Source organism: Oncorhynchus nerka, linkage group LG5 (assembly GCF_034236695.1).
Source record: "Oncorhynchus nerka isolate Pitt River linkage group LG5, Oner_Uvic_2.0, whole genome shotgun sequence".
Classification (NCBI taxonomy): Eukaryota; Metazoa; Chordata; class Actinopteri; order Salmoniformes; family Salmonidae; genus Oncorhynchus; species Oncorhynchus nerka.
The window spans coordinates 66,204,273-66,217,359 of record NC_088400.1 but is presented as its reverse complement, the minus strand read 5'-3'; the positions used below and the strand labels follow the sequence as shown (position 1 = coordinate 66,217,359).

General features: G+C 45.4%; 1 protein-coding gene across 4 annotated transcripts in view; it reads left to right on the top strand.

The window, feature by feature from the left end:
* Positions 1–330: 330 nt before the first annotated feature.
* LOC115121437 (histone deacetylase 4-like) overlaps positions 331–13,087 on the top strand; it is an 86,449-nt gene continuing 73,692 nt past the window's right edge. For 3 of the 4 annotated variants that reach the window (XM_065018970.1, XM_065018968.1, XM_065018967.1), the window contains exon 1: positions 11,967–12,096. In XM_065018970.1, the coding sequence (XP_064875042.1) occupies positions 11,982–12,096 (115 nt within the window). In that variant the 5' untranslated portion in view covers positions 11,967–11,981. Of the gene's footprint in view, positions 444–1,824; positions 2,179–11,966; positions 12,097–13,087 lie in introns of those variants that run through there. The other variant, XM_065018969.1, reaches the window with a different exon arrangement.

Below are 13,087 nucleotides of genomic sequence, written 5' to 3'. Positions count from 1 at the left end.
GCTACAATTCCACAGATCAATAGATGATATGCAGGGGCCTAGCTATTTTGGCACCATAACAATACGCAGTCAATGGCACACGACACGCCCTTTCTTGTATCAGCCCATAACACAAGTAGGCTATTATGGTAAGTAGACTCACTAAGTAGTGAATCCATAACATTAAAGATATTAACAAATTAAATATAATATCATTAGGACAGTTCTAAATGCTCACTATTGCTATCACAGCTGCAACATTTTCAACAATTTGATATTGATAGCAAACCACGCCTCTCAATACTTGGATAAATGTAGGGACGCGACACGTGACTCCGTAACCAAAATCAAGTATGGCGGAATCTGTCAGAAAATGATTATTTCGCCAGTAGACTTCCCTAGTGATAAAGTCAACATATATTCTGCATCTTTCTTGGGACAGGACCGCCTCTTGGAGCTTCTAGGTGAGCATATCGTTTATCTTTTCCACGAATTTAGCTCGTTGAAGTGCGAAAATATTCAGGATGTTTCTTAGGCAATGATGCATCGATTTCGGGCGCGGGGACAATCCTATCAAAACAATGTCTGCTGCCTGAAGTTTCCAGTTGAGCTGCTCGTGCTAATAATACACTTATTCTTACAAAAAAATAAATTTAAGTAGCACAATATGTTGGATATAGAAAGAGTACTTATTATTATTGTCCGATGTGCTGCATGCGGGAAGAATATGTACGTTAGATCGCTAAATGCTTATCTGGCGCGCGACATATTTAGCTACGCACAGTCTCTGACTTGCCTTGATTTGTTCCTGTGTTCTATTTTTAGAACATGGCGGTGGATAGTGCTACACATAAATGTTGATAGAGATAGTGTATCAGTATTTTTTTGTATCATTCTAGATCGTAATGCTACGTAATGTTAAAGGAATAATGACTGGGAAAGTCAGCTGTGTCTGTCAATGGGCGGTGGTGAAGTAGCTGTATGCGTCAACCTTTTTTTGTGAATGGGGGGCGTGCTGGTGAAATTGTGGTCAGCGAGCGCGAAAGACGGAGTGCATTTTAGCTATTGTGTTTTAGTACAACATCCTACTGAATATTTTAGTATTCCTACGTTTTATTTATTCATCAGAAAGCAGTTTTGTTTTTACATTCATGCCATATGTATACATAATTAAAGTGTGTAGATGTAGCGTGTTAAAAATGTACCAGGTAACGTTACTGAAGATAAGTAACAAAATGTTGTAGATTGGTCGTAGAGCTATACGCCCAGGGTCTCTTTCTCTGAGCTAGAGGGACTGTCTCTCCAAATCTGTCACCCTGTATCACACAACCAGTTTGGGGACAATGGGGCCAGACAAGCGTGGGCACACACACACACACACACACACACACACACACACACACACACAAAGCCCATAGAGCGAGAGTGCAGGGGCATAGCGCCCCAGGGGTTTACCCCCTCTACACAGACACGCACACAAACCCCTTTCCATCACAAAGCGTGAATGTGTGCCAGCCGTGACCGACTTTTGGAGGTTTGTCCCGCAGCTCCACACTCTGCCCCTCTGTCTTGAGAAGCCCTTACCACAACCCCCCACCCCACCTCTCTCAACACACATCCTCCCTCCCTACCTCCCTCCAGGCCATTAGCTTAGCCCTACACATGATGGGTGGTCTAGTAGTCTGTGTTTGTTGTGGGCATTCATTCCATCTGTACACTTAATAATGTGTCAGTGTAGGGGGATTCAGAATGAATAATGATTGTTTCTGAATCAAGCTCAGATTTATGTTGCTGATGCGTCATCCTGACTTACTGCCCCTCTCTCTCTTTCTTTCTCTTTGAAAGTCTGGTACAAGTGAGCGGGTGTCTCTGAACGGATTACCTGAACAGTAGGTTGTCTGGTGGAGGGCTGTTTCCTGTTGCTGACCAGTGAAGACACTTGTGGGTGATTGTGTTTCCTGTTGCTGACCAGTGAAGACACTTGCGGGTGATTGTGTTTCCTGCTGAGGAGTACTGTGGCCCTCATCTTGGTACACATCAGACCAGCCCCCTTCCCTACACACACACACACTAAAACCACCCGACCCACACACACTCCACCTGTCCCGTCCTCCTCCTCTCCAGGCTGTATATTTTAAAACTTCACTGTGGATTCTCCGAGGACCATCCTGTCAACAATGACATCACACAGTCACCAAGGTAAGCCCTTTACCATGCTCACTGGATCCATCTCACGTAGGCCTAATGTGTGCTTTGTATAGCTGTACCATCTCAGAATACCTCCCTGTCAAATCTTATTCAAGTCAATAACAAACCATGACATGGACTCACTCAAAATAATATTTGTGGTTCTTTTCTGTTTCTTTGGCTAGTCCTGTAGAAAATGTCATTTGTGCACATGATTGAATATACAGTATGATGCTGTGAAGTGTCCTACTGTTCCGCCTGTGTACGTCAAATTGCGTCCATGACAAAGAGGTAGGCTAACTAAAGGTCTCTACTGTTGTGGATGGTGCGATTGGCCGCGTTTACCTAACACACTGGGGGATGTGTGCACTATAAATATCCTCGCCCAGGTAACATCTGGTGGGCCCCTGAGAAGGCTGAGGTAACCCCTCCAGCCATAAAGTATATCTTATGAATGATTCCTGACGATACCAGGACAAGAAAATATCATGATTTTCTCAAAATTGTATTCATAGGATGGTCCTTTGGAGGAAGGATTGCTGACATATATTTGACATTTGTATATAAAAGCATAATTGAGAAATAATTAATCAAAGTTGGCATATTTATGACATTTTTTGCCTTACCCAGGCTTCCTTTTAAGACTCCATAATGTTTCATACAGGAATCACACCTATACCACATCTGCTAGGAGCCCAAGGCAGGCTTACAGTACCTGGAGTACTTCAAATATTATGATATCGGCCATTTTATTTCAAGAGTCTTGTTAGTTGGACTTAATTCATGTGGCACCCCTGAATACATACTGGTCTGCTAGTGCACTTGCCTAGTGCTTTTTGACAGTCACTATATAGGGAATAGGGTGCCATATAGGATTGTCCTAAGTTGTGAGAAACCTCGAGGTAGGCCTACACCATACTAGGTAGTCCCCACTCCCCAGCCGAGCTGAAGCCAAGCCAAAGTAAGCACATTACATCGTTAGTTGATGCCTGGATTAGTTAGCCTCAACACTTAGAGTTTTAAATCCAGCCTAATGCTTGTTGGAGATTCTCCATCCTTTTCTCTGTGAGTATGGTGTGATACCAACCCTTTCTTTTTCTCTCTCCATTCTTCTTTCACTTTAAACTGAACTACTGTAGATGTGTGTGATTGTTCCTATGTCTATGGTCTGCATGGCATTATGAGTCCATTATCAGCTTTACTTCCAGCGGCTTTTTTACTTCCGTTTATTTGAGTAAATACTTTCTTAACACTTTTTTTCTGAACTGCATTGTTGGTTAAAGGGCTTGTAAAGTAAGCATTTCACCTGTTGTGTTCGGCTCTTGTGACAAATAACATTTTGATTTGATCAAACTTCCATAACTGCTCCTTTTTGTCGATCATTTGTGGAATTGCAGGCTCTTCAGTTTAAATGTTATACCTCCTCTAAATCTTTTCTAAGAACCCCCCCCCCCCCCAATCTCTCTACAAGTTGGGCGATAGGCTAGTTCTCAGGAATAGGATCAGCCAGATAGTTGGTTCACTGTGCAGTCTGTATGAGCGTATATCTGAGAACAAATATGACTGTTTGCATAGAAGTGATTATCTGCTCGGAGAGCTTAGCATATTAGCCGTTGACATCTGCTCAACATTGCGCTTGCGCTAACGCACACAGGCTACAGTAGCCTAGTTTTGTTGAATGTAGCACTAAGCATCTTTCAATAACAAAAAAATAGTTAACAATATGCACAGCTGCTTAGCCTGGCCTGGTGACCATCAGCTGATGCAGACGGTGACGAGTGACACAGAGATCCATTTGTGTGTCCTCACATTAAAAGTCAGTCCATACCCATTCAACAACGTGATTTGTAGATCCTCGTTAGACTAGAGCTACTAATACACATGGTGAGCACACCTTCACACAGCTGAATATGACATGTAGGCCTCTGACATGTATCTGTAGGCCTCTGACATGTATCTGTAGGCCTCTGAAATGGATCTGTAGGCCTCTGACATGTATCTGTAGGCCTCTGAAATGGATCTGTAGGCCTCTGAAATGGATCTGCAGGCCTCTGACATGTATCTGTAGGCCTCTGAAATGGATCTGTAGGTCTCTGACATGTATCTGTAGGCCTCTGAAATGGATCTGTAGGCCTCTGACATGTATCTGTAGGCCTCTGAAATGGATCTGCAGGCCTCTGAAATGGTTCTGCAGGCCTCTGAAATGGTTCTGCAGGCCTCTGAAATGGTTCTGCAGGCCTCTGAAATGGTTCTGCAGGCCTCTGAAATATGGTTCTGCAGGCCTCTGAAATATGGTTCTGCACGCCTCTGAAATGGATCTGCACGCCTCTGAAAGGGATCTGCAGGCCTCTGACATGGATCTGCAGGCGCCTCTGAAATGGATCTGCAGGCCTCTGAAATGGATCTGCAGGCCTCTGAAATGGTTCTGCAGGCCTCTGAAATGGTTCTGCAGGCCTCTGAAATGGATCTGCAGGCCTCTGAAATGGATCTGCAGGCCTCTGAAATGGATCTGCAGGCCTCTGAAATGGATCTGCAGGCCTAGTGTAAACAGTGGGGTTACCAGGTATTTCAGACTGTTGCTGCAGTTTTTCCCACATAAAAAACAGCCCAGTGGTTCTCTTCCAGGACCTGTCAGTCTTCTCCGTCACGCCCCTGTGGTTTTCCCATGATCCTCGGCGGCGGCCCCTCTGTGGTTGTGGTCACTGGTCAGACAGGCACGCTTATCATCAGTTCCCATGGCGATGCAGTGACTGCTCGGGCTGCCCTGTGCAGTGCCTGTCAGTTTAGCTGCGGTAGATAAGAGACCTGCTTGCTCACAATCACAGCACTGTGTGGGTGTGTCACTCCCTTAGCTCTGTAGCTGTCCCATTAGTTTTCTCTTCCTCCATTCTTCCATTTGTTAGGAAGAACATATCGGAGATTTGTCTTCTTCTAATGATTTACTTTGACAAAAGTCTGAATACTCGTCATACACAAAGCAAGCATGCACGCGCATTCAGAAAACATAGGTCCTAAGCCTTTCAAACTCAACTCTGGACCTCGACGCTAGTTCCACTGCATATTGTCATGGTTTCCCTCTAATCTGGTACCGAGTTATACCCCTGCCCTAGCCCTTACATCCTGTGTTGTTCCTAGGTTTTAGAGCTTCCTCGTGGAACAGTTGGATGCCTGCAGTGCAGAGATTGCTTAACCATCTACTGAACGTAATGTCGAAGCACACAGACTAACGTTGTTTTTGCGGTCGTGAAGAGATATTGAACGAGTATCCCATCGGGCCTCATAAATAGGCTTAATATTTCAGCAGAGTAGGAAGCAGCACATTGATAGTGTTGGGAAATGATAGCAGTGGGCTCTAGCCGGCAAGGTTTTACGTTATCCCACTCAGTGATTCTAAGGGTTTCCTGGAACCACCGCAAACATGTTTACCATAGCTAGAGCTGGCCCGGCACTGAGTCATGACACACACACTGTTCCATTCAGAGCAGAGGCACGGTCGGTAAGTGATTGGGCGGTGGCTTTTTTTGAGCTTGATCTTTTCCTGGGAAAGATGTCGTTTTTTGAGCCAATACATCTTTGGCCCAGCAGATGATAAGTGAAGCTGGTCCAGTGTATTCACGTCGACAAAGGACTTTAACCTACTGTAATTCAATTCTCTCCTATCTCTGTTTCTATGGGGGTTTTATGTGGTTGAACCAGTGAACTTAACGTGCTACTCCTTGTCCTCCAGTACAAGGCTCCTGTTGATGTGGGTTCGAAGAGGAAATGGTTTCCAGTATTATACAACTTTAAGGTGCTGATAGGCTCACTGATATGAGGCATATGGTGAACAGCAGCACACCTGGTTGTGGCTTACTGCTTCAGATCAGAGTAGACTGGTCTAGACTACAGAGGGTTTGATCTTCATGTTATCTTCTTCCTCAGAGAATAAGTGGTGAAACTAGTAGACTGACTGTGTGTGTCTAAATGTGAGCTTGTGTGTGTGTGTGTTTTCACGAGAGCGAGTGTGCATGTGTGACGGCGAAACACTGTTTTTGTCTCCTTACCCTCCTGTCATCCCCTCTCTGTCCATTATGAAGATCTCTCTCCTCCCACCACACACTATCCAATCCAACTAGAGGTGAAGGGGTTAAACCACACACTATCCAATCCAACTAGAGGTGAAGGGGTTAAACCACACACTATCCAATCCAACTAGAGGTGAAGGGGTTAAACCACACACTATTCAATCCAACTAGAGGTGAAGGGGTTAAACCACACACTATCCAATCCAACTAGAGGTGAAGGGGTTAAACCACACACTATGTTCTGTTATAATCTCCACCCGGCACAGCCAGAAGAGGACTGGCCACCCCACATAGCCTGGTTCCTCTCTAGGTTTCTTCCTAGGTTTTGGCCTTTCTAGGGAGTTTTTCCTAGCCACCGTGCTTCTACACCTGCATTGCTTGCTGTTTGGGGATTTAGGCTGGGTTTCTGTACAGCACTTTGAGATATCAGCTGATGTACAAAGGGCTATATAAATAAATTTGATTTAATATCCAATCCAACTAGAGGTGAAGGGGTTAAAACACACACTATCCAATCCAACTAGAGATGAAGGGGTTCAAATCACTCCCACTCTGCACATGAGAGCCATTCACTTATCCATGGGCTATTTATAGCAACACACGTGATTGAATGCATGGTGAACAAACAACCATTGTTGCTGGTTTCTTTGTGTGTGTGTGTGTATTTTCTGCATGATGGAGCAGTTGTCAGTGGCTTCTGCCATGTGCTGCAGAGCAGACCTATAAATGGAACAACAAGAACACTGAACACAAGGCTACATGACAGAAACACTCCTCTTCTGTTAGCAACTGTTGTCAATGCAACTCAACAGCTTTCAATAGCATGGACCGTAGAGGAGAGATGGTTCTCTCTCTGTCAAACCCCTGTAGACACACATCTCTTTCTTATCAGTGTGAGCCCAGGTGTGTTGATGGATGTCTAGTGCTGATGGCACCTTGTCTGCCCTTGAGACAGGTGAAGACAGAGAATATCTATACGTAGAATAACATAAACATGTTACACCGTTGACAGGGTGATGTGGTTGGGTGAGATCATTCAGTCCCGGGAGAGGGGTGTGGGTTGGGACCGACAGAGGGCCCTGCTGTACTCGGACAGGTGGTATAGTCTGGGATGTAACTGAGGAATGGCCGGGCCAGCATCTCAGAAACTGAACCATTGTGACATTGGGTGTGTGCGTGTGCATTTGTACGTACTGGTAAGTGTCCAACCAGATTTTTTTTCTGTCAAAATGCACATCTTCAGCTTCTCTTGCCAAATGTCCTCATTGCACCCAATGACCATTGACAATAACTTCTGACAGACCTTCCAGCCTGACAGATTGTCCTCTCCCTCACCAAGAATTGGCTTAGGCCTGCTTTGGCCTGGTCCACTCTAGCCTCCCCCAGCCCAACACATCCAGGACCAGGGGTTATGTCCTGCCTGGGTGAAACCGCCCTGGACCCTACCATCCAACCTGACTGTCCAGAATAAGGCTCCACTGAGCGTCCCGTCCCCCTTAAACAAACACCCCATTATGGGCTCCATACTGGGGCCTTGTCCCTCTGCCTGTTCCTCGGCTCTGTTTTTAATTGGCATCAGGCTAGAGACAGTGGCGGGGGAAAGGAGATAATGAGAGGAAAGAGTCTCTTTGTGTGTCCGAGCCGCCCGAGGCCTTTATGTCCCTAACTCCACACAGAGAGAAACCGGATACAGGGTGTACTGCCAGCCGCAATTACAGTTTACACAGACGAAAGCAAACCTATTCTGGCTTTTGACACGGCCTGTCATTGTTTGTCCCCGAGGGACAGGCAAGGGGAGGAGGACGACGATATCAAGTTAAAGTCTGGGATGTGAGTGGAATGGCTGGCTGGATGGATGGATGGATGGATGGATGGATGGATGGATGGCTGGATGGATGGATGGATGGCTGGATGCGCGATTGGTTGAAGTGCTAACTTTTTATCTATGTTTTCTTTGTTCATTGTCGGGTATCTCTTATAAGCCCGACTGACATGAAGCTAGGAGGTTCTTAGTGGCATTGCAACGCTCGTGCCTCTTGAGTTCTGGTGGTTCTGGAAGTGTGAGGTTAATGATGGGCTTATTTACTAGGAAACTTCCCTTCTCGGATCGTCAAACCAAAGTTGGTCTTTTCAAACCAAGCCAAGCGTGTAGAGTTAGAGCCAGTCTTCCAAGGCCACACTTTTCAATGACATTTGTTGACTTTTCTCCTCAATTAATATTGGCCATTTTCCTTAAATCATTCATATGCATTGGATATAGGTCACATGTTATCTAACCATGCTATGCCATGTCAAATGGCTTCTGTGATGCTGGGAAACAGAGAGATACATGCCTACTCCTCCACTCATTACCGTCACAATCTTTCTCTGCTCTTCCTCCCAGTGTGAACGGGAACCTAAAGGTCGCCTCTGTTCACAGAACGGGTCTCTCTTTATGACAGGACGTCAGAGCCTGCCCCAGAAGTCAGGGGTCGCTGATTGTGGGCATGTTGCTATGACGTCAGATGCTGACCCCAGGAAGTGAATGGGATGGCCCTAGAGGAAGTGTCTCCTAAGGAGAGGCCTGTCTGGTTGATGGTATTGTTCCTCTGTGTGTGATCTCTCCATGGTACACACAGCGGGGAGGGGAAGTGCAACCAGTGTAATGAGACAGGAGCATCCTTCCTGACTCTGTGTGTGTGTGTGTGTGTGTGTGTGTGTGTGTGTGTGTGTGTGTGTGTGTGTGTGTGTGAGAGAGTGATTTACTAATGAGCGGGCATGAACGTGGACTGCAAATGGGTACATGAGGTGTGATGATACTCGTATTGCGAACAGATCAACAGATGAATATCTGCTGTATGTAAAACATTGTGTGCTGTAAATTGGACAATGTTACTCTTGATGACAACATAATGATGTTTGTTTCCAACATTAGGGCTGTTTTCTAAAGAAGTTAAATCCACTGTGTGTTTTGTTTCCTGGCCACGATACTACCGAGTATCGCCATACTGGTACCGTCCTGTCCCTAATGAGTACCAACTTATTGTAAAACACACATCCCATAGCAGTCTATTTTCCCATGGGAAGAAACACAACAGTGGACAGTGTGGCTGTGGCCTCCCATGTGTGAGACTGCAGACAGTTTGGTCTAGTTAGACTACGGTACTACCAGTTTGGTCTAGTTAGACTACGGTACTAACAGTTTGGTCTAGTTAGACTACGGTACTAACAGTTTGGTATAGTAGGACTACGGTACTACCAGTTTGGTCTAGTTAGAGACTACGGTACTACCAGTTTGGTCTAGTTAGACTACGGTACTACCAGTTTGGTCTAGTTAGACTACGGTACTACCAGTTTGGTCTAGTTAGACTACAATACTGACCCGTTGGTCTCGTTGATCGCTCTCTGGCCTCCCATCAGTATTTAAACTACTGTTTTAAACTATTTTACACATGGTTTAATTCTGCTTTAAAGGGCTGCACATCATTTAATAGAACCCCTGCCAGCAGTTCCACCCATGCACACACACCCATGCACACCCATGCACACACACCCATGCACACACACATCTACACACACCCAAACGCGTACACACACACACACACACACACACACTCGTGTTCATATTTATTCTGCACAGCATGGAGATGTGGTGCTTTTCATGTGGAAGGTCTTGATGAACAGGTGATTTCTTGAATCATGAGTGTTAGTGCTTTGCTGGAACAAAAGCCTGTACACCCTGTCAGGTTCTCAGGACTAGTGTTAAAGAACAGTCCCCACCTCCACAGACTGATACCCTGACCAGAGCGCCCTCTTGAGGTGCAGTAGAGAAGCCCCTGGTTCAGGACTGGAAGGGAGGGGGTGTGGAGGTTTGTTCCTTTACCTTCATCTCCCTCCCGCTACTTGTCGTGTGTCTGTCTGTCTCAGGTATCAGCTGTGGTTTCCAGTGAGAGTCTCTATGTGTGTCTAACTACAGCCCACAGAGTGAGACTAAGCCAGCTGGTATAACCCTCAGCTGCTGTACCATTACAGGCTGCAGACAGACACAGGTGTCGTCATTACCTGAACCTCAGCACACAGCCATGCAAAACAGGCCCTTCACTCTAGTAGCGATGCTAACAATTCTACATGGTCGACCTGTAACATTGTGTGTGTGTGTATATATATATATATATATATATATATATATATATATATATATATATATATATATATATATATATACACACACACACACACCTAATTTCCATAGCAAAGTCCGGCTGCAGGGAGCTGGATCATTTGGGTGTGATTTGCGGAGATATCATCTGACATTGGTCTGTGTATTAGCAGTGTGTGTATTAGCAGTGTGTCTGTGTGTGTTAGCGGTGTGTGTGTGTGTGTATGTCTGTGTGTGTTAGCAGTGTGTCTTTGTGTATTAATGGTGTGTGTCTGTGTGTAGTCCTATAAACAGTGGATGTCAATCTGGGTCATCTGAGAGGTAAAGTGTGGGTCTGCCATCTGTCCTCTCTCTCACTCTCTCACTGGCCACACCTGGACTGCTCACTGTAACTCTGAAGGTAAAAAACTCTACAAGGCTTTGATCACATTGTTATTTGTCATAAATGGCCTCTTTTGCACCATGTTTTGCCTCATCCTCCCTGATCTGCAAGGTGAAGCAGACATACAGACGGCTCCTAAAGCTAGAGCTGAGAATATACGCCCCCCACCCGCGCACAGCCGGTTGAGTTAGTACTGCATGGTATAGCCCAAGGCCCATAGCTAATTAAACCTCTGTGTGTGTCTGGTCCAGGGAGAGCTCCAGAAATAGACCAAACACAGCAAGACGCTAGCCTGTTTTCCTGTTTCTTTCCCCCGAAGGGACCCCACATTTTGTTTTCGACGCCTGTCTGTTTTTAAAGAAATTAAAGAAAGCAAAGCATCTTCATGGCTTGATGCAACATTATGTACGCCACTGCCAAGTGTGCTTATCTGGACAGCAAACGTGTGTGTGTGTGTGTGTGTGTGTGTGTGTGTGTGTGAGAGAGAGGGGAGATTTGTTTTTAGTTTTTGCATCTGTAGGCCATGTCCTTTTCTGAGGTGTTTTGTTGCTCCTGGCCTCTCGTTTCCCTGATTCTTTCCTTTCCCTCCTTTTTTCTTGTTGATCATTTTCTCTATAGCCCCTGTTCCCTCCCCCTCCTTTTCTCTTCATCTCAGCCCCTACCCAGTTTCCCCTCCGTCCCCCTCCTCTCCTCTGGTTGGTCTATTTATAGCTCTGTCTTCCCAGGGCTCGGCTGGTACAAAAGCCTTTTCATGTTGCCACTATAATTTCAGCCTCGGTGCCTACGTACACAGACAGGAGAGAGGCATGGGCACACAGCTAGGTGTGTGTGTGTGTGCGCTCGCTGTACCCAAAGGGAGTGTTATTTTTACCTTTCCCCTCCTCATTTTCTCTCCCACCCTCTCCCCTTCTCTCTCCATCCCTTTCTCCCACACTTGCTATGCTGAGCACAGCCAGTTTCAGCTGAGCCCAACAACCAGCCTACACACACACACTGTCTGATGAATGAACGGTGCCATTACACTAAGCTTTCTTCAGGGCAGAGAACCCCTGGCATCTCAGCATGAGTTCCCAGCGTAGATTCTCTGCTGTTTCCAGGCGATTCAGGCTCTCTGGGTCCATAGCGAAGCGACGGTTGCTCCGTTAGGCTGTTTGCCTCGATGCCGCGGTGGCTCCCTCTCAGAGAGGTGTAGTTCGGTCGGTTGTCGGTTGATTGCGGGAAGGTTGTCTCGATGTTGCGGACCATATTTGAAGCGGAGTTCTCTCCCTCTCCCACAGAAGGACTCCTGTGCAAGGAGCAGCAGCTGGATGTCCTGAAGACGTCTGCCCTCAACCACATCCCCACAGGTAGGAGACCAACACATTACCTGTCTGTCTTTCATTCTGTGACTGAATGTCGACCGTTGTCTTTAGAATGTGTGTTTTTTAAGGTCTGTCTGTCACACAAAGCTAAGAGGAAAGCAATCCGGCTTTCTTGGAGGAGAAACGTTATGTGTACTAAAGCTGATAAGAATGCAGAAGTAATTTCATTAAAAAAACATTTGCGGGGTGTGACGTATAACTTCAGATTAAACCAAATCATTTATAGTCATGACTACTGGTTTCAATTTAATTTGCAGCAAATACTTTATGAATTTATTGTAACAAATCATCTTGCAAGGTTGCTAGCCAACTAGCCTGCTAACGTTAGCACTACTAGCTTGCTAATGTTACATTAGCACTGGGTAAGTCAGACAGTTGCTATAATCACCTAGCTTACAGCTACATTAAAGTAAATCAATGTTTTGGAAATACATAACACCATCTAACCAGTTATCAAATAATGTTACCGGTATATGCAGTTATCTAAGCCAGCCAACTAAAGTTAATTATTTTAGCCTACTAGCCTAGCTAGCCAACCACCACGGTTGACATAGCTGAGTAAGCCAGAAAACAACTAGTCACAGGCAGGAACCCACAGAACACAACAACAAGCGGAGCTACAATAGTCAAAGAAGAACCAAGGAGAGGCCTTCAGAGGGATAGTCAGATACACTATAGATATATACAGTACCAGTCAAAAGTTTGGACACACCTATCATTCAAGTGTTTTATTTTATTTGGACTATTTTTCTACATTGTAGAATAATAGTGAAGACACAAACTATGAAATAACACATGTGGAAAATCATGTAGTAACCAAAAAAGTGTTAAATCAAAATATATTTTAGATTCTTCAAAGCAGCTTTTCACACTCTTGGCGTTCTCTCAACCAGCTTCACTTGGAATGCTTTTCCAACCGTCTTGAAGGAGTTCCCACATATGCTGTGCACTTGTTGGCTGTTTTTTCTTCACTCTG